Raw genomic sequence first — 20,678 nt, forward strand, 5'->3', positions numbered from 1 at the left:
GGGGCGCCCCCCCCCCCCCACAGTTCTGTAGGGCGGGACCAGTGCCCCGTCCCATCTGTCCATCTCCTCCCTTCCTCCTCCCCCGCCAAAGTTCCCACCTCCACCCCTGTCACCCCTGCTGCTTTCTCCCAGTCCCCAGGTCCCCAGTGCAGCTCAGGCGCGCCCCCTGGAGCAGCAGGAGAACCTGGAATGTAGCCTGCCCCCAGGTGGCGCTGTGCCCCCGCATCAGGTTTGAATGCACCAGAGGAACGGTGACATCATCCTGGGCCAGGGCAGAGGAAGGAGACAACAGCACTGCTCCTGGTTGCTCAGGGACAGTACGGAGTGGTGTTTTCCTCTGGCTAAGTCGTGTTCGAAGTTTTGGTAGAAAGGGCTTCCTAAGAAGACAGGTTCTACTGGAGCCTTAAGATTTAGAGATAGGTTGTTTTGGTTCTTCTAGGCTTCTAGTGCCTTCTTCAGGCACCATCACCAGTCTCATTTCGGTAAGGGGACGAGGAAGGATTGTTACCAGGAGCAGCTCTAGGGGCTAAAGACCTGTTTATTAGCTGTGTGATCATGGATGTGTTAGTTTACCTCTCTGGGCCAAACTTTATCTGCACAATGGAGAGAATGTGGGTATCTGATAACCCACAGAGTTGAAGGATCAGCTGAAGCAACCTAGTGCCCAGCACCCAGGAGGCACAGGGTAAATGGAAGCTCTAGCTGGGCTTAGCTCCAGCTAACACACTTTGAGGCCCAGGAGCCACCAAGTGTCTGTCTACCCTCTCCTGAGCCCAGCCATTGCTTAGGTCACTGGGGTGACAGGCAATAGGTGGAAGGGCAGGGTAGTGGAGTGTACCCTGGGATCCAAGTTTTGTCCCCAGGAGTAGCCGGCCCTCTGGTTTTGGCCAGACCTAGCACAGCAATCCTGCTTCCTAGCGGGGCACCCCACCCCCACCCAAAAGATGGTGAAACTGCTGTGCCCCTGCTGTTGAGGCAAAACCGCTTAGGTTACTGGGGTGACAGGCAAGAGGTGGAAGGGCAGGGTAGTGGAGTGTACCCTGGGATCCAAGTTTTGTCCCCAGGAGTAGCTGGCCCTCTGGTTTTGGCCAGACCTAGCACAGCAATCCTGCTTCCTAGCTGGGCACCCCACCCCCACCCAAAAGATGGTGAAACTGCTGTGCCCCTGCTGTTGAGGCAAAACTTGGAGGCTAAAAGACCAACACGTGATTCAGACCCAAGGTGGCAGTCCCACAGTGCGAAAGGGTGTCTGCACCTTCAAGCAAATAAGTCAGAAAGATGCCTGTGATGTATACATCACAGTGGGTATGGCAGCAGTGTCAGGTCGGAAGGGCAGCCTGCAGCTGGGGTAGGAGGGGGAGAGCTGGCGATGATAAGGCACCTCTGGGCCCACTTGGAGGCTAAAAGACCAACACGTGATTCAGACCCAAGGTGGCAGTCCCACAGTGCGAAAGGGTGCCTGCACCTTCAAGCAAATAAGTCAGAAAGATGCCTGTGATGTATACATCACAGTGGGTATGGCAGCAGTGTCAGGTCGGAAGGGCAGCCTGCAGCTGGGGTAGGAGGGGGAGAGCTGGCGATGATAAGGCACCTCTGGGCCCACCGATGTGGGTGCTGCTCCCCGAACAGTCCCTCCACTTCTCTGCCTGCTGCCATCCTGGGCCTGTGACTGCTTCAAGGTGCTGGCCCCAAGCCCATAGTTAGGACGAGTCATGGAATGAACATCCCCTGACCATGCCTAATATAGCCATCCAGGGCCCTGTGCTCCTCTGCCCAGCACCCCTGAGAATCAGCTCTGACTACTGAGTCCAGGCAGCAAGCTTGGCTTAGGAACAGACCCGGCAGAGGCCTGGCCTCCTCGGCCCGGACAACCCTGGAAGTGGGAGTCCTCTGTTCAGAGTTCAGGTTTTCTCCCATGCTGTACTTTCTGCGAATATGAACTTACTTCACGATCAACTCCAATGCGGGGGCAGGGAACCTGAGCTTCTAAAGTCCTCCAGGGAGCCCAGGGTGAGCATCAGGACCCTCAGTATAGTACAGAGGTGGGGCAAAGCCGTTCACAGCTAAAGGTTTGTATATATTATCAAAATCTTACGGAAAAAACAGATACACAGCTATTTATACAACAGCAGGTGGGTGTGAGGAAAATGTCTGCTTTGGCATCAGACCTTTAGGTCCAGCTGCTGTCTATCCCTCTCCTTCCATCTGGAGCTTACTCCCCACCAGGCACTGTCCATCCAGGCCTGCTGCCCCAGGAGGAGTATCCTCAGCCCCTCCCGCTGTCCCCTCGGGCTCCATGCCCTCTCAATCTCTCTGCCATTGCCCCACACAGAGTGCCACCGGCCCGGCGGCTTTGCCCCAAGGGCTCCTCAGAGGCCTGAATCCTGGCCCTGGACGGCAGCGGGGCTGGGGTGGATATGCGGTCCCTGTGGGACATCTTCCTGGACCATAGGCCTTTTGCAGCTTGCCAGCTACATGGGCTTTAGGCAGTGCCATCTTCTCGGTGATGTGCTACAAAGACTCTTCTTGTCCTGAAACCTCAGCTCCAGGTTTAAAAAAAATTTTTGGAGAGCCTCAGAGACAAGAAAAGAAAAGTGAGAAGAGATAAGGCATCCTTCCTTGAGTGTGGCTCAGGCCTCAAGCTCTCCAGTGGCAGCATAGAGACATCCACAGCAGGTCAGCCAGGTTGGGGGGTGGGGTCTGTGCAGCCCTGGGAGGTGAGGCCTGGGCAGTCATGGCATTGGCAGACCGTGCCTGGCAGCCTGGTCCTACTGAAGCAGTTTGGGAACTTCCACCTGTAGGGGCAAAGCAGAGACAGTTTACAGATGGGAGCTTGGCATGGGGGCTTCTGGAATTCACCTCACCTACCTCCTTTCTGGAAGGACTGTACACTGGACACCTCAATATATGTCTGTGGAATGAATAAATGAGGTATTGGGCTGGCCAGTTAGTTCAGCTGGTTACAGCATGGTGCTGAGAACACAAAGGTCCAGGGTTTGGTCCCTGTACTGGCCAGCTGCCAAATAAATGAATTAATTAAATAAATGAGGTGTTGACACAGAGAGAGTATTTTCCCTTTTCTGTAAAAACTGGATGTCATCAGATGACCACTGGAGCTACAACTGAGGTTGTCCTTTATCTCATGGTGTCTAGTTCCAAATGATGTTGTGGGGATGGGGTATCCAGTCAGACAGGCAAATGACCATGGACTCTGTCCCCAGGCAGGACTTCCAGGAGGCAGGCCTTTGAGAAGTCGGGTCTCCAGGAATGGTTCGTGCGTCCATGGCACCGGTTAGTCAAAGGTAGACTCTCCTGAGGGGTGAATCTACCAAAGACCTTTAGGTTAGACTAACCTGTAAGACTTGCCTGGTCCTGAGTGATAATTAAGTAAAACAAAGACCATTTTTGTTTGGGAAAATGGAGAGGACTTAAATCAAAGGCCTGAGGCAGAACTACTATGTAGAGGCTGTTCCTCCAACTCAAGGAGAAATGGGTTTAACTGTAGGATGGAGGAGTTAGAAGTGTCCTCCTTAAACGAAGGACAGAGTGTCACCTCTAAGGGAGAGGCAGGAAGATGGAGGAGATGACCTGAAGGCCCCTCTGGCCCCTGGGAGTCTGTCTGCTGCCTGCAGCCTGGCGTGGGCTTCTCTGCACGCTTTGCCTTTACAGTCATGCCTCTCCTCCAAGCCCCTGCCCAGCCCCAGCCTCGCTGACCCAGGCTCACAACTACTTAACTTCTTGAGCTGCTTGAGGTTGCTGGAGCGGATGGCAGCCAGTAGCTGGTCACGGGAGTTCTTCTCCTGGGCAGGGAGGACTTTGTCTCCCATCTTCCTCTGGGTAGCTGGTGAGAGTGAGTTCTTCAGGTTCTCCATGATAAGGGGTGGAGCCAAGGGAGGGGGAGGGGGGGGTGGGGCTGCTGGAGCACCCCCTTTCTTGGGTGAGTTCTTTGGAGAGGACTTTGGAGATGGTTGGGGTGAAGGCTTGGGGGACCCCTTGGCTAGGGTCCCGACCTTGGGCACCTCCAGCAGATCCTTCTTCTGTCCGCTGGCTTCCTGTGCCTGTCTTTGCTCCTGCAGCCGCTTTTGTCGTTGCTTGTCCATGTTGCGGCTGAGCAGGTTGGTGACGGTCATTCGGGGCCCGGCCAGCTCAAAATGGTAGCCCAGCTTGAGCAGGGTAGTGTTCTCCTTGAGCAGCTTGGCGATCTCCATCTCCGTCTTCCCGCCGCAGATGTGTCGCTGGTTGTGGAAGCGGAGCTCGGTCAGCGTGTTGTTCTGGAGGAGGGCGCGGAAGATGGCCAGGATGCCTTTGCCTGTGATGTGGTTGGAGTCCAGGTTGAGGCTGGTGATGGTCTTGTTGGCCTTGAGCATGATGGCGATGGCAAAGGCCACGTGGTCATCAGCTCGTGTGTTGGCCAAGGCAAACACTTTGACCACAGTGTTGAACTCCAGAGCCTCAGTGAACCGCACCAAGATCTCGTTTGTGATGCAGTCTGAGTTGTTGACATTGACCTCGGTCATCTCGGGGTCGTTGTTCTTCACTCTCTCCAGAGGCTCATCAAATATGCTGGGAGCTGCCTCCTCCTCCGCCTTGGCAGGCCCCTCACAGGGCTTGGTCGGGCCACCTGCGGCCTGTTTCTCTGGGGTTTGGGGCTTGCTCTCTTCCTTGGCTTCCTTTTCATTCAGAGCCTCTTCCTTCTTGGGTTTTTCATCCTCCTTTTTTGTGTCTGTTTTCCCAGTTCCTCGTTTGAGCTTCTCCTCCTCCCTTTTCACGTCTGCGTTCCCACCTGCTCTCTTTGTCTTCTCGTCCTCTTTTCTGCTGTCCGTGTGCCTGCTCTCCCCTTTGACCTTCTCAGCGTCCTCCTTGGATACCTCCTTCACCTCCTCTCTCTTCTTGTCCTTGTCCCTGCTCAAGCCTGTGCTCCTGTCGCTCCCTTTCTTCTCCTCTTCCTTCCTAGCGGCCACTCCCCTCTCCTCTCCTCTTGCGTCCTTCCCTGCCTCCTTCTTGTCCACTGCAGCCCGGACCCGGCCCTTGTCAATGCCTCTGATGACCTTCTCCTCCTTGGGCTTCTCACTGCTTTTGCCATCAGCATCATCTCTGTCTCTGGAGAAGCTTTTCTTTAAAGCACCTCTCTTTGGCTCCTTCCCCAGGTCTGAGTCCCGCCTGGGGCCCAGGGCTTTTTTGCTGGCATCTCTGCCCTTTTCCTCTCCATTCTTGGCATCTGTCTTGGTCTCCGCTTGCTTGCTCTCCTAAGAATTCAGAAAAGAAAAATAAACATGAAGAGCTGGCTCCAGAGCAGAGGAATGAGAGTGGGGACAAATGGGGGAGTGCTTATGTAACTGCCCTCTGGCCTCTGAAGGACAGTTGGTGTTTGAGAGTCAGGTGAACATCTCTGCTGAGGACAGCAGAAGAGGGACTTGGGTTCAAGTTGCAGAGATGAGCTGACGTCAGGCTCCAGGCCCCAGGGCGGTGAGACACAAAATAAGCACCTGCAGAGATTGAGGCAGTTCCTACAGAAGCATTCTCAAACTTAGAACTGCCTTTTCCTGTCATGGGTGATTTAGAAGGACCACTTCTAAGCAAAGTCTGCCAAGTCATATTGGAACCTGAGGTGAAAGGAAAAATCACAAACACTTATCCTGTCTTTATTTAAAAATTTGCAGCACAGGCCCGTGCCTCCATGGGACCCTATTTCTCCCTCCACGAAGTTGCATCAAGTCTGAGTTCTATTTTGAGAGTACTTGCTTCTCACCTTCATCAGAGGAGCACAGGAAGCAGCAGGATTGCCTAAGATTAGGTATTAGATTTAACTGTCCAACTGTGATGGAGACCCCAGAGCAACCTGGGCCTCAAGGGATGCTATGATGTCCTTCCCTAAAGGCTTTTCACGAGGAAGACTATGGCCTGAATACTTGGAAGGGTTTTCTCTTTCAAGAGTGCCCAGTGGGGTGTGGGAAGATGGGAGGGAAGAAAGGGAAAGCAGCACTCCTCTTTGGCTATGTAGTCCTGCCTCAGCCCCACCCTTCCCAGAGGGAATGGAGAGCAAGGCTGGTCCTATGGAAACAGTTTGTACCTGCACCACAAACACATGCCATTGGGGATCAGCCTCTGGGTTTATTTAGCAGCAAAAGTCCTTGGCTCCTAGGCTAGAATCACAATAGGCAGCCAAGGGGCACAGCACCTGGTGAGCTGGGGCCTTGGAATGCACCCCTTCCTGCCTCCTGCCCCATAGACCCTGGGGTCCTGCTGCACTGGGGGCCTCACTGGGACTGTGATGATGGAGCAGGGAGCAGAGGGCCCCCCTCACACTCACTCTGGCTCCCAGGGAACTGGGTTTGACCCTTCAGATCACCCTGGGAGCAGAAGTGGTGGTGACTTAGTGTACCTTGATTTGAAAGGGAGAGGAAGAGAGGGGCATGCAAATAGAACATAAATGAGGACACAGGGGTCAGCCCTTTTAGGACACTCTTATAAGGTCTGCACAGTTTGGCCAGAGAATCCCCTCTCCCCATCCCCAATTCCACCCAGTTCAGAGTGGTTTCATCACAGATTCTGTCCACTTTGGGAGCTTGGAGGTGAGAGCTGGGTGGAACAGCCCCCAGAGCAGAGACTCCTGCCCTCCCCTCTCTTTCCCTTCCCAAAATGTGCACACTTCAGGATTTCTCACAGCCCACTGTGCACTGCCCAGCTGCCCCTTGCAGAGTTCCCACGCCACTCACAGGCTCCACTTAGAGGGAAATTGGGGATCCAGAGAGATGAGAACCTAGCCAACATCACCCAGCAAGTTCAGGAAAAACCAGATTTCAGACCTGACTGTCTCAGGTCTCAGCAGCCACCAAGTCAGTGTAACCATATCTGACCTTCCCCATCAGGGGCCAAGGTGCCCAGCATCCCTCTGGTGCCTGAGTGCTCCCGCTGCCCACACCAGTGTCCTCCTCTTGCCCAGCCCCCTTCAGACCCGGCTCTCCCATTCAGAACCTTCTCCCCCTCCCCCAGCCAGAACTCATTTTCCAACATTTTAACCCTCTCTCTGCCCTGACACCCCACATGTTGACCTCTCCCCTTTGTCCTCATCCAGGGCTACTCCCCACTCCCTCTTGGGTACTCCCTGCACACCAGGGTCCTAGTTGGCTAGGACCTGCCAAGTGTCTGTTCTTGAGAAGGTGTGCCAACCCTTTAAAAAGAACCTAATGAAAAACAGGCTGGGGGTGGGGGAAAAGGGCTGATTAATCATCGGTTTCCTCCAAATAGCCAGGAATGAGTGGGGCTGGGGCTTGTTGCAGCTCGTGCAGCCCTGCGAGCTCAGACATTGCCTTAAAAGGAGAAGGAGCCCAGAGTCCTCCCAGGGCTGGGATTTCTGTTGAGCCGAGCTCCTCGGCATACAGCAGAGCTGCTCCCTTTGTGCTTATCTGAAAGGGAGTCCAGGACAACTTTTTTGCTTCTAGAACTGTTCAATGCATCCTGGTGACCTCCAGAGGCTATTTTTGCCTGTGTTCCTGTCTCTAGGCCTTATGTGGCTGTTCATCCCTTACAGCAAGAGGAGGTTAGATATATTTTCTTTTTTGGGTGGCTGGCCAATATGGGGATCTGAACCCCTGACCTTGGTGTTATAAGGCTGCACTCTAACCAACTGAGCTAGCCGACCAGCCCAGAGGAGGTTAGATACAACTCCCTGCACACCAGGGTCCTAGTTGGCTAGGACCTGCCAAGTGTCTGTTCTTGAGAAGGTGTGCCAACCCTTTAAAAAGAACCTAATGAAAAACAGGCTGGGGGTGGGGGAAAAGGGCTGATTAATCATCGGTTTCCTCCAAATAGCCAGGAATGAGTGGGGCTGGGGCTTGTTGCAGCTCGTGCAGCCCTGCGAGCTCAGACATTGCCTTAAAAGGAGAAGGAGCCCAGAGTCCTCCCAGGGCTGGGATTTCTGTTGAGCCGAGCTCCTCGGCATACAGCAGAGCTGCTCCCTTTGTGCTTATCTGAAAGGGAGTCCAGGACAACTTTTTTGCTTCTAGAACTGTTCAATGCATCCTGGTGACCTCCAGAGGCTATTTTTGCCTGTGTTCCTGTCTCTAGGCCTTATGTGGCTGTTCATCCCTTACAGCAAGAGGAGGTTAGATATATTTTCTTTTTTGGGTGGCTGGCCAATATGGGGAACTGAACCCCTGACCTTGGTGTTATAAGGCTGCACTCTAACCAACTGAGCTAGCCGACCAGCCCAGAGGAGGTTAGATACAACAGAGAACTTCCATAGAGTAAATGTCCACAGGCCTCTGGATGAGAGATCTAAGTAGCAATAATTTTTTCTCCTTGGGAAAAGCTTTAGGGTTAGAGAAATCCCACAGGGATGGCTTGGGAGTCCTCCATGGAGGCTGGGGAATGGAAAGGATGACCTCTGAAAGCCTCTAGTGACCTGTGACACTCTGAGGGGCCTAGTGATCAGGCTTGGGGGTAAGAAGAACCTCCTTGCCCCCTTCTTCTCCAGGCCTCATGGCCACATGATGTTGCTCTGTGTCTGAGACATGAACTAGGATCCAATGCCCATGATGGATTCAGATGTGCAGAACACAGCATGTCCTCCCTTGCCTTGGGCCTTCTGATACTACTTCCTCTAGAAGTCTTATCTGATTAAACAGAGAAGAGACCACTTCACCCCACTGCCAAAAGAGGAAAAGAAAGGAATTGTCTATCCAGAAGTCCCCTAAAAACGAGAACTTGTTGATGGCAAAGACCAAAGCTCTGTGTTCTGCTCTTAGCACCCAATGCACTGGATATTGACCCTGCTGAGGTCATCTCTTTCCTTCCTGTGACCCATCACCTGAGGAAGAGGCAACTCCCTCTCTGCAGAGTCATCCTGGCCCCAGGTGGCTGGAAGGGAGGGAGTCTGAAGATGGATCCTGGGACAACTGCTCAAATAGGAGGCTGGAAGGTGCAGGACTGCCTTTGCTTGCAGAGTTCACTTTCCAGCCACTTGTCCAGGAGGGCAGAGCTGAGGAGGGCAGGAGTGACTGGCAGTGACTGCACTCCTCAAATGTGTTACCACTGCCAGGAACTCAGGAGCATTCATTCCTTCCCCAAGGCAAGACTGAGGTGACGCCGATTCAGATGGTTCAATGCCACTCTTGCTGTGTTCCCCCAGGGCTGGCCGGTGAGGCCCCTGAAGACTTTCTTTCTGGAGGCATTCAGAATGCCCCAAGCTTGAGCTCCAGGCTGGGGTCAGGGACTCTTGGGTCCCCACCTCTGCCTTTGGAAGACTCTCTTCCCAGACTTTAGCTGAAGTCCCCAAGAGCACTGACAGCCTCAGTGTGTGTGGATCTGAGTTCATTAGAAGATATCATTTTTACCTTGGCCCTGGGCTGTGGCCTGCTGCTTGTTTTTCCTGGATCAAGGTTCTATTTACCAGGAAACCACCAGGGAAATATGTGACATCTCCCAGTCCCGCTCCCAGTGCATGAGCCCTTACCACCTGGCAGATGGCTGGGGCCCTGGCCCCATTTCTTCCAGCCACCTGGTGACCTCCTGATATTAGGCACCACAGTTGCCAGTGTCATCTGTCTATCCAAGGGAGGGCAGGGAGAAGCTGGCCATGGGCTGGAGGGCTGGAGGGCTTGCCAAAGGCCTCCTGGGAGAGCAGCTCCCTTACAGGCTGGTGCGAAGGGCAAGGCAGGCGCAGGGCCCAGGCTAATGGAGACCAAGGGAGTTTACCCCTCCTGTCTCCTGCCTCATTCCACATGAAGTGCCAACTCTTTTACTGTTTTCCACAAGAAGAAAGATTCTAGATTCTGATGACAAGAAGTTTCAGGAGAGTCCATTACCCTTTGGGGAAAGTAGCATACCTGGGGTCAGCCGTCCTGGGGAGGGACCACAATGCCTGCTTCTCTTGGCGGTCTGTGGGGCAGGAGTCCTCTACCGAGGCTTGGGCCAGCTCATCAGACTGAGCTTCTTTGAACAACTGATCCTGCCCCTAGAAAGCTACAGGTTCCCTTCCGTGCTGTTAGGAAAACTGGGGACTGTTCTGGAAAAGTTCGGCCCACAATAGCACAGGTGCCCAGTGGCCCTGTAGGCAGTTGGCCTGTATGCAAATCCCAGCTCTGCCCCCAACTAGCTGTGTGACCTTGGGTGAGTTACTCAGCCCTTTTGAACCTGTTGTCTCCCATGCACAATGGGATTGACCACCCTGAGGCTCCTCACTGAGTTGTAAGTTGTACAGCCAGGACTCAAACCCAGGTCCCGATGCCAAGAAGGGCTTGAATAGGAGATAAGCTATGACAATTCTGGGTCATTTATGAAAAGTGATAAAGCCACAATGGCAGGCAGTAAGACCCCATCCCTCCTTCTATTTGAGGCCTCTTGCCCCTTTTCTTAGCATCTTAGCATTGTTTAGCAGGGTGAAATTAAGCATCTGCCTGGTGACCAATGGAACTGCATTTTATATTTTTCCATTGAAAATGAAATGATCACATCCCAAACCCTGGAAACCTACCTGGAAGGTTAGAAGCTGGGAAGGAACTAGGCTATTTTGGGAATCCTCCCCTGATGCCACCTCAATCCTACAGTGACAGAGTCAGGGGTGGAGTGGGATAGGGACAGGCGTCATCCCCACCAAGAATGGCAACTAGCACTTGTAGGGACCCAGGAGTGTTGGGCCCTCTAGAGCCAGTTCACCAAGAATCCTTCTGTGGGCCTTACCCATTCATGGCTCCATTCATCAGGAGGTTTCCATCAACCTTGTATTATGGACACAGCACTACATGAGACAGAGTCTTGCCCTCACAGTTTAGGGGCATGGCAGACAAGGGGACAAGTTGACATCAAAGTGTATGTGTAGAGGGTGCTGAGGGAGGGGACCCCCATGGAGCAGACATTCTCCTCCTGAAGGTACCACTTCAGCCAACAGCACCCTTCAAGCTGACCACAGAATCACTGCAGCCTCCCTAGAAAGGCCAGCCAGCTCCTTTCTCAGCCATTCCCAGACCGGAGTTCCTCAACTCCTGTTCTGGCAGTGGCTCAGGGACAAGGTCTCAGCATCTCCCAGCGACCTTCTTTTCTGGTTATCCCAGCCCCGACCTTTCACAGATCACCCCACTCCTAATTCCCCTATTTCTAAACCCCCCACTCTGGGGAAATACAGGCTGTCCCCACTGGCCCTCGCAGGGCGAGTTCTGGGGGAATCCTTCCACTCACCCCTCCTAGCTGTAAGGAGCCTATGGGGAAACTGAGACCCCAGAGAAAGGGCTGGAGAAGGGAGAAGTAAATGGGAAATGAAGATGGAGTGAGATTATAACCTCACCCCCTTGGGTCAACATTCTTGAAACATACTTTTTGGGATGTTCAAAGACTTGTACACAAAGACTCACACATACACTCAGCTCCCACCCATAACAGGAATACAGTTAATCCCTAAGAAACAGGGGCTCAAAATAGAATTCGTAATTTGGGATTGGGGGCTTCATCATATGATGTGGGGGCTGCAGAACTGCCTTCTCACTATGCTTTCTGAGACTACTGATGACTGCATACCTGCAGCTCCCAGCCCCTGACCAAGACCAGCAAGGGTGTTTGTACACTTGTTGGTAATGACAGCAAACTGCACCATTCCCCAATTAATCCACATGGACCCTGTCAGAAATGGAGAGGTGTCAGGCTCATAGAGACCCACATGTGGCCCCAGCATGGCCCCTCAACACCCAAAGTCTCAGCCAAGGTCTCAGCTATCCCCTGCTCTCAACCTGAAACCCTGTTGGTAAACAGTATAAGAGCTAATCCACACCCAATAAACATGACAAGCAATGTTGGAGGCTTGTGCCCCTCACTCCCCAAAAGAATGCAGGCCATTTGGGCACAGACTGCCACATGCTCAGGGCTTCAAAAGGTCATCTAGGGCACCCCCCAGGGAAATGTGTGTACCTGGTAAGCTCTGAGCTAAGAAGCCAAGACCCATGTAGTCACAGAGCTAAGAAAAGCTGCACCCAGGCATCCAGATGCCCCCTCCTGCCCCATCCCCACCCTGCTTGACCTCTCTCTCACTTCTCAGAGCCCTGCAGCAGCTGGCCCGCTTGTGAGTCTATGAGCCAACTCCCACGGGCTCCAGCCCCTGGCAGAATGTCCGCAGGTCAGGCCTCAGGTCTGGGAGTGGCAGACTCAGGACATCTCTTCCACCTAGTGAAGAAACTAGAAATACTCTATAATTGGAGAAGCTCATTTCACAGCTTTGAGCCCATCTTTCTAAGGAGTCTCCACCCCTGGCTGCCACTTCCTCTGAGAAGTCAAGTTCTATGACCTGTGTTCAATTCCTTTTCCAAATCTTCAGTCCAGAGAGCCTCCCAACAGCTTCCTAATAACTCACCTCTCCAGCATAGCGATTGCTAACACAATGAGTGCTACCGACGTGCTGCACCATATGCTTTGCATATGGTTACTGACGCATGTAGTCCTCACGGTGACTCAGCCAGATAGTGAATATCATTATCCCCATGTTACTGAAGAAGAAACTGAAGCCCAAGATCATACGGCTATGACAGGATGAAGCAAGGATTCGAGTTCATGCTGCACCATATGCTTTGCATATGGTTACTGACGCATGTAGTCCTCACGGTGACTCAGCCAGATAGTGAATATCATTATCCCCATGTTACAGAAGAAGAAACTGAAGCCCAAGATCATACGGCTATGACAGGATGAAGCAAGGATTCGAGTTCAGTTTCTCAGGCTCTAGAGTCTGAACTTTCAACTTCTATATCATGCTGTCTTGGTGAGTGGTGTGTATGCTAAGCCAATCTCACCTGAACGCCTAGTCCAGAAATAGTCCTTCACCCCCATCCACCCAACACTGAGAGAAGAATGTTAATAACAACATCCACAGCCACCACTTAGTGTTTACAAGGTGCAAGACATTGCCAAGTGCTTTACACACGTCATCTACGGAATTGACTCGTTGGAACTGCTGTCTGAAGCAGGCAGAGCTTGCTGGAGCTCCAGTCTCAGCAGCAGGAAGCCCGAAGGAGGAGCCCTTGCAGGGATGGCTGGTGGGAGCCAAGGCCCTTCACAGTCGGTGACCTTCACTTGTGTCCTGAGGTCATCCATTCCCAGTTTCCTGTAAGCTTTTTTCATCATGGTCTTAACAACCATCACATTACCACAGTACCTAAGAAATAAACTGCTGAAAAGTCACCACTTTTGGACAGTGTGCTCAGGGGAAGTCACGGCTTCTGGGGGTCAGTGTTAACATTTTCCCTATTTTGCAGATGGTGTCATTATTAAACAAATTACATCAGTAGTAAGTGGGAGTACTGGAGTTCAAGCTCAGATCTCCTGGGTTCTAACACAGACGATTTTAACTACTATGTTATGCTCCCCACTGTCACAATGATACACTAAGGAATAAATGCCATACTCCTGCCAGGTGCTCCCTGCAAAGCACACACACAAACCCCAACAGTACCATTTAGGCACCCGATCATTCTGTCATACACACGTGCTTACTGAGTGACAAATCTGTGCCGGGCACTGGGCTCAGCTCCAGGGATGCTGAGATGGATGGGGCAAGAATCTTTGCAGAGAGCTGGTGAACTGAATGTCACCCCCAAGGGCTCTGGGAAGGGCACCCAGCATTCCCTTGGATTTCATGTTTAGGATGGGAGGAGGGGCCATCTGGGAGGAAAGGCCCCCATGACTTTTGCTAAGGCAGGGTTAGGATGAAGGCAGCCTCAAGAGAACAAAAACCAAGGTCAGAAGCCCAGTGTGCTTCTAGACTTCACCCTATCAGGAGTCAGGGTCTAAGTCCAGGGACCTCCATTGTATGACACCTCACTTTGTCACTTCCTTGTGTTAGTTTTCCCAGGGCTTGGCAATGAAACTCTTAAATTAAAAGAGTCTGTGTGCTTAATTTTGAGGCCAAAATGAAATAAGTGAAGATGGGGAAACTACGCCACCCACTCCAGTCAGGCTTGGAAGAGGAAACCCAAAGGACATGTGGATGGTGCCAACTACAGGGAGCTTGGGGCACAGAGCTGGGCCAGAGGAGGAGGTGGGACAGTAGAAAGTTCCACCTGGGATTTCTGACAGAGGTAAACACTAAGCATGACAAAGACCTTCTGGATGGTAATACACGAGGATACGTCAAAAAGTTCATGGAAAGGGGCTGGCCCGTGGCTCACTTGGGAGAGTGCGGTGCTGATAACACCAAGGCCACGGGTTTGGATCCCATATAGGGATGGCCGGTTAGCTCAGTGGGTGAGCGTGGTGCTGACAACACCAAGTCAAGGGTTAAGATCCCCTTACCGGTCATCTTTAAAAAAAAAAAAGTTCATGGAAAGACTCGTATTATCTTTTAATTCCTCGTACATGGAGCACAGAGCCGAGCTGGGAAGCCTCACCTGGAAGGGATGGGGGAAGGTTCCATATGGGCAGGGACATTTGAGTTGACTCCAGAAGGAGGAGTAGGAATTGGGTAAATGGATAAAGAGCAGCACAGGCATTTCTCCACCCCATTCTCACCTGGCTTCACTCTACCCATTAGCCAGCATCAACGCAGGCATTGGCATGGTTTTTCCTCTGTGCCAGCACAGCCCTTCCCCATGCCCTTCCCTCACGGCTCCCTTTCCTCCCTCCTTGGTCTTGTCTCCTGCCTCTCTGCCTCTTTGTCCGACTTCTCCATAGAATCAGGGGTGCCAAGTATGTTTTATTATTCGCTGGATCCCCAGCACAGAGCATAATGCCTGGCATATAGTATAGGCTTCATAGTTGTTGAACGAATGAATGAGTAAGTGGATGATGTCCACCACATAAATCCAAATATTAGTTTGGAATGATGAAGGTCAAGAAAGTCGGGAGAATAAGGAACTAAGCCCAAGTAAATGAATGGCAAATTAAAACTACATCATTTGAGGTTGCTGTTAGAGGTGAAAGGGGTACTCTCCCACATAATTCGCCATAATTCCATAATTTTCCACTGTCACAGATAGATCCCCAGGCTGAAATGCCAATGGGCTCTGTGTCCAGGGCGGCCATAGATTTGATAATTCTGGACCTCAGCTTTCTCAGTCTGGCTCAGATTTCTTAACCTGACCCCAGAGCCACATCCCTGACCCCTCACCCAAGTAGCACTCAGGCCAGCGGGCCTTGGTGAGCAGGGCTGGTGGGCAGAACCTGCTTGAAAGGGCACAAGTGTCAAGGCCCAGGGCAGGCCAAGCTACTGGTAAGACAAATGGGCATTTGGTAAGGGGCCAGGGCCACTGGGAGAATGGATGCATGTGACTCCATCCCACCTCTGGAAAGACCACCAGGGCTCTGCCATTCAGCAGGACTAGCCACCAAGCATCACTAAGCTACTCACCCCGTCTCCCAAGGAGGCCAAGCCTGAGACAGGTTCTCATTCAGGTCCCAGGGTCATATATGCCCTTGTCCAATTTGTGCCTTCTACTGGTGGCTCTTCAGATGCCCTGTCCCCTTCCCTCCTGGAGCTGGGTCCATACCAGGCTGGCCCAATACCAGGTTTGACTGCAGGGCACACACATGTCTACGTTAAACTTCCTGGAGTCCACACCGAGGTCTCTTGGGACTGCAGCTGCCTGCTGAGGCCTCCAACCTTGAGGATGTCCAGAGCTGGGGAGAGGGAGCCGGGAGCTGAGAGGCAGCTCCACAGCCAGGCCAGCTCCCCGGAGCCTGCCACCACTGACGTTCCTTAAAGGAATGCAGTAAACAAGGAGAAGCCCGGCCCCCTCAGGCCAGAGGCAGCAGGCTGGGGGTGGGGTGGGGACTGACAGCCATTTTAATCTCCATCTTCATCACTTTATCCCAAAGGACTGAGCAGCTGGGAAGCCAGGAAGAGGTCAAGTTTGTTTTACCAAACCAGAGACTTGTTCACTCTAGGCTAAGAAGCTAACCCCCAGAACTGTCCTCTGTTACCTTCTTTCTTTAGCAGCTTTTCTCTGGACTACCACCTACAAAGTGATCTTTCAGGGCAAGGACAGAGTCTCCTTAATCCTCAGTTGTCATCCAGATCACTCTTGTTGCTGAGGAAGGTCTGCGAGCAAGAGTGAGACTCAAGTCCTGCTAAGTGGAGGATGCCATCTGCAACGTGGGGACACCTCAGACATTTAAATTCAGAGTTTTCTTCCTCTTTAAGGCTGAATAGTATTCCATGATATGTATGTACCATATTTTGTTTACCCATCCATCCATTGATGAACTAACTTGGGTTAGTTTTGCCTATTGTGAATAATGCTGCTATGAACACGGGTATACAAATGTGTCCAAGTCCCTGCTTTCAAGTGTTTTGGGTGTACATACATCCAGAAGTGAAATCGCTGCAATGAGACCTACATTCTGGCTTCTCTACATTCCCCGCCTTGACTACTCCCCCTCCTGTCCTGTCCAGCATGTCATCACCATCTTGACAATATCCTCAACCCTGGCCACACGCACTGACTAAAGACCCAACCTGTATCTCATCAATTCCTTGCCTCTGCTGCTCCCCATCCCAGGCTGCAGGGCCATCCAGAGAAAGTGGCCAACCCCCATGTGGCACCCCTGCCATCCACTCCCTGCAGCCCCTACTGACCCTTCCCCTCCTGAGTGGCATCAATGCCAAACATCAGCTCTGGATTTGGAATGCCAGGCTCTAGTCTTTGCTCATATGCCAGGTTAATCAACCTCTCTTGTCTGTAAAATGGGGATTGTAATACTTTACAGGGCTGTTGGAGGCTTCAGTGAGGTGCTCCAGGTAAAGCATTTACAACAGTGCCCAACGCACAGGAAGCTTCCAGTAAAAGTACACTGTGGTGATTGGTCTAGTTTCCTTAATCAGCTCTCTCCAGGTTCTCTACGGCATCTACTCAAGTTCTCGCCCTCCTCCTAGTGTCTCTCCTCCCACCCCACCCCCATTCTCAGCAATCTCTTTCTTCTTCCCAGGAAGAAACAGGAACCCACCCGTGGGAATTCTCCCACTTCCTGTCATCAGTCCTATGAGCGCTCACCTCCATGCTCATCTCTGGGGCTCCTTCCCTCTCCTCCCACTGCAGGCTAACCCTTGCCCATGGCCCTGCCACCCATCCCTCCTCTCTCCATGGAGCTCCCACACTCTCTCTGCAGCCTTCACCTCTCCCTCTTCTGGGCTCCTTCGGACCACCCTTTCAACCTGCTCCCATCGCTACCACTTTAACCAGATTCCTGCCTCCACCCCACAGTCCCTTCCAGGGGCTGCGCTCCAGCTCTAGCCTTCATTCACATCCAAACTTCCCCAAAGAGTTCCACTTTCTTATCCCTATTCATTCCAAAACAATCTTGCCTCACCCCCATCATTCCACAGAAATAAGTTCCATCAGATCACTTCTGAACCTCTTGTTGTTAAATCGGATTTACATCTTTTATTCTTTGTCTTGCTTAATTCCATGGGAAATATTTGACACTGTTGACCAGGCCTTCCCTTCTGAAGTGCGTCCTCCCCTGGTTTCCATCAAACCCCCTCACGGTTTTGCCTAGCTCTCTGACAGCTCTGGGTGTTTGCAAGGTCTTATTTTACACCTCCTTTGTTTTCACTTACAGACCCTCTCCCTGGGTGACCTCGTCCACTCTGATGACATCAGTTGCATTCTACGTTCTGATGTCATTCAAAGCTGTACCTCTGGGCCAGACACCAATACGGAGGTTTGGACCCTTGTATGCAACGGTCTAAAAAACATCTTGGTTTGTGTGTTCTAAAGCACCTCAAAAGCTGGACTCCTCATCTCCATGTGGACCCCTCTGCACTCACTCATCCCTTCTCCCCCATCAGTAGCCCAAGGGATTTTGGAAGAAGGCTGTGAAATCGAGCTATTCTGTAAAAGTTTTATTCCCATAGCAGATGATACTACAGGCTTAACCCCTCTGTAATCAGTCCCTTTCTCCCTCCTCACTGATGTTACTTGCTCCAGGCTACTGTCACCTCTTGTGGAGTTATGCAACCACCTTCTCCCTGGTTTTGCTGACCTCCTGCAGGACAGTCTTCACACTGTCAAGCTACCTTTCTCAAGTGCAGATCCATCCATTCACTTCTTTGCCTACAACCTTTTGGTGGCCGACCAGTACCCTCAGGATGAGTCTGGACTCACTGGCCCCTTCCTGACCTGGCTGCTGCTTCCCCCTGTCAGTGCTGTCCCTCAGCCCCCTCACTGCAGGCAGTCTCCAATCAGCCCTGCTCCACTCTCTGCAGCAGAGCCAGGTCTCTGAGCGTCTGCAGTGATATTCTCACTACTTGGAAAGCACTTTCTTCCTCGCTTTTCCTGGTAAACTCTTAACCCTATTTCTAGAAACTTTTAGCTTAGATTTTAATTCAAATGGATTTTACTTTGGGGCACAGTGTGCAGTAACAATTTAATTTTTTTTCCAAACAGATATCTAATGTCTGAATTACATTTATAATGAAAAAAAAAATCCACAAAAGTTATTTCATTTAAAAAATATAGAAAATTATGTTCAAATAATTCAGCTCCATAGGAAAACAAAACAAAACACCTCCCAAGATCCCTTAGGCGAGGGGTGAGGGGAGAAGGGGTAGAAGGGATGGGCAGGGACAGAGATGGGCAGCTCCAGCCTGGCTGTGCTGTGCCCAGCCCCACCATGCCGCCTGAGCCACCAGCAATTACGAAGTCACCCTGGTGATAAATGTTAGTGCTGAGCAGAAAGGCCAGGAGAGTCCCAGGCACTGCCTCCAACTCCAGTATAAACAGAAACTCCACAGCTCGTTTTTACCTCCCAGGATGATCCCGGGGTGGGGGGAGAGGGGAGCAGTGGTAGCCAAGAAAAGGACAGTGGTTTATGAATCTGGGAAAAGAGGGCATTTTCTGACACAGTCTAGCGGAAACCCAGACTTCACACAGGCAGCTGGTTCCACCCGTCTCAGTGCCTGCTCTGCCCTTGTTAAGTGAACGGAGACAAAGGCATCTCTGCAAACTCTGATGGCTGGGCTCTCACACTGAGTGTGTCACCAAACTGTGCCAAAGGATATGGGGATTCTCGACTGCCCTGAGTGCTTAAGGGCCACGGTTTCTATTGAAAGGGGTGTTAAATGGGGGAAGGTGACCTGATCTCCAGGAGCAGTTCTGTGGTTCTTACTTCCCTCCTAGAAGCCCAAGAAGAGCCAAAAGGCACCAGAAAGGAAGGCAGGGTGAGGAGTGTTTGCTTCTCGCCTATGCCCTTTCTCCTACCACCAAGTGCTTCTGCATTTTACTGCAATCAGAGAAAGACTGAGGGGTTTTGAGATGAGGGCACTGCATTATGGCCTGCACTGACAAGACCTCACAGGCTGCACCATTCCGGTTTCTGTTTGGGGGTTATGAAGTAGCCATCTCCCAGGGACTGAAGGTTCTTGTGGCAGATCTTCTCTGCTGATCACTGGAGGGTCACATCCAGTGCTATCTGCAGACCTAAATGTTTTGCCAACTGGTTTGGTGACTCATACTGAGAAGCTTGTACCAAACCCCATTTTTGGAGAAACTAGGAAGTCTCTTTGCAGAGACAAAGTCACTTTAGCACTCTGCTTTCTGAAATGCCTGGCAAGTACTTTCTGCTTCTTCATTTCATCCCAGCACAGATGAAAACCCCAGCAAGTTTGGAAAACATTGTAAAGATCTACTTAAATGTAAGCTATTTGTTCCAGAGTGCTGAGTCCCACTTAGGTCCCAGGGGGTGGCAGGAGGAACATGCTGTCCTCTTGCTGCCTGGGGCTGTGAGCAGGAGCCCTGGCTCTCACGCAACCACCCTCTTGCCTGTTCTAAACAGAAAAGTCTAAAATGGCCTAATCAGGACCAGCTTCATGGGTGTTCGACCTCTGCAGCCCCATGGGGCCCCATGCTCAGAAGGGCTCCAGGCTTGGTTTAATGCTCTGCTGTCACTGTCTTGAAAGTCTTAATAATTCATGAAAAATTCACATTTTTACTTTGTACTAGGTCCTGCAAATTCTGTAGCCAGTCTTCAGCCTAATGGAAAAACAGGAGGAGAGGATGTCAGGGGTGGAGCATATCTCCTTCCTGCCTTCTCCATCTTCAGGAATGGCACCCCTAGCCCCCAGGCCCTGGGATGTCAGCCTTGAGTCTTCCTGCTCCCTCTCCATGTTCCCTCCATTCTATCTTCTTAATATCACTCAGATTAGCTCCCTCGCCGTCCCCACCGCCATGGCTGTGGTTGGGGCCACCATCATCTCTCGCCTCCCAGCTGGTCTCCCCGCCTCCTGTCTTCTTTCTCTTCGAGCCATCTGCACAGTGTGGCCAGAGAGCTCTTTCTACAATGTAAATCTGCTCAGTGGCTCCCATGCTTTCAGGATGAAGTCCAGGCTTCTCAGCCTGGCACACAAGGCCTTCGTGTTCTGCACCTGCCTCTGCACCCCCTCTTCCCTCACGCTTGCACAGTCACAGTCACAGTGAAGAACCAGTGTGCCAGGCTCTGTTCAGCCTTGCTGTCTTTGTGTGCTGTTCCTGCCATCCAGGTGTCCTTTCCCCTTCTCTGCCTGGCTAGCGCTTCTTGTTCTTCTTTTCCTCCTCCTTCTTCTTTCTAACTTTTTATTATGGGCAATTCCAGTTGTACCCAAAACTAGAGAGAACAGCATAATGAACCACAAAGTACCCACTGCCCGGTTTCCACAATTTTTGACATATAGCCAATCTTATTTCATTTATATGCCCACCCATTTTTCTCCCATCCTCAGATGATTT

The 20,678-nt window shown here is 51.8% G+C and overlaps 1 protein-coding gene across 3 annotated transcripts in view; it reads right to left on the bottom strand.

Moving 5' to 3' along the window:
- Positions 1-2,056: 2,056 nt before the first annotated feature.
- Positions 2,057-20,678, bottom strand: part of LMOD1 (leiomodin 1 (smooth muscle)) — a 51,698-nt gene continuing 33,076 nt past the window's right edge. For all 3 annotated transcript variants that reach the window (XM_008586416.1, XM_008586415.1, XM_008586417.1), the window contains 2 exons: positions 3,735-5,246; positions 2,057-2,795 (listed from right to left, as the gene is read on the bottom strand). In XM_008586416.1, the coding sequence (XP_008584638.1) occupies positions 2,769-2,795; positions 3,735-5,246 (1,539 nt within the window). In that variant the 3' untranslated portion in view covers positions 2,057-2,768. The remainder of the gene's footprint in view (positions 2,796-3,734; positions 5,247-20,678) is intronic.

Source organism: Galeopterus variegatus, unplaced genomic scaffold (genome assembly GCF_000696425.1).
Source record: "Galeopterus variegatus unplaced genomic scaffold, G_variegatus-3.0.2 Scaffold3978, whole genome shotgun sequence".
Lineage (NCBI taxonomy): Eukaryota > Metazoa > Chordata > Mammalia > Dermoptera > Cynocephalidae > Galeopterus > Galeopterus variegatus.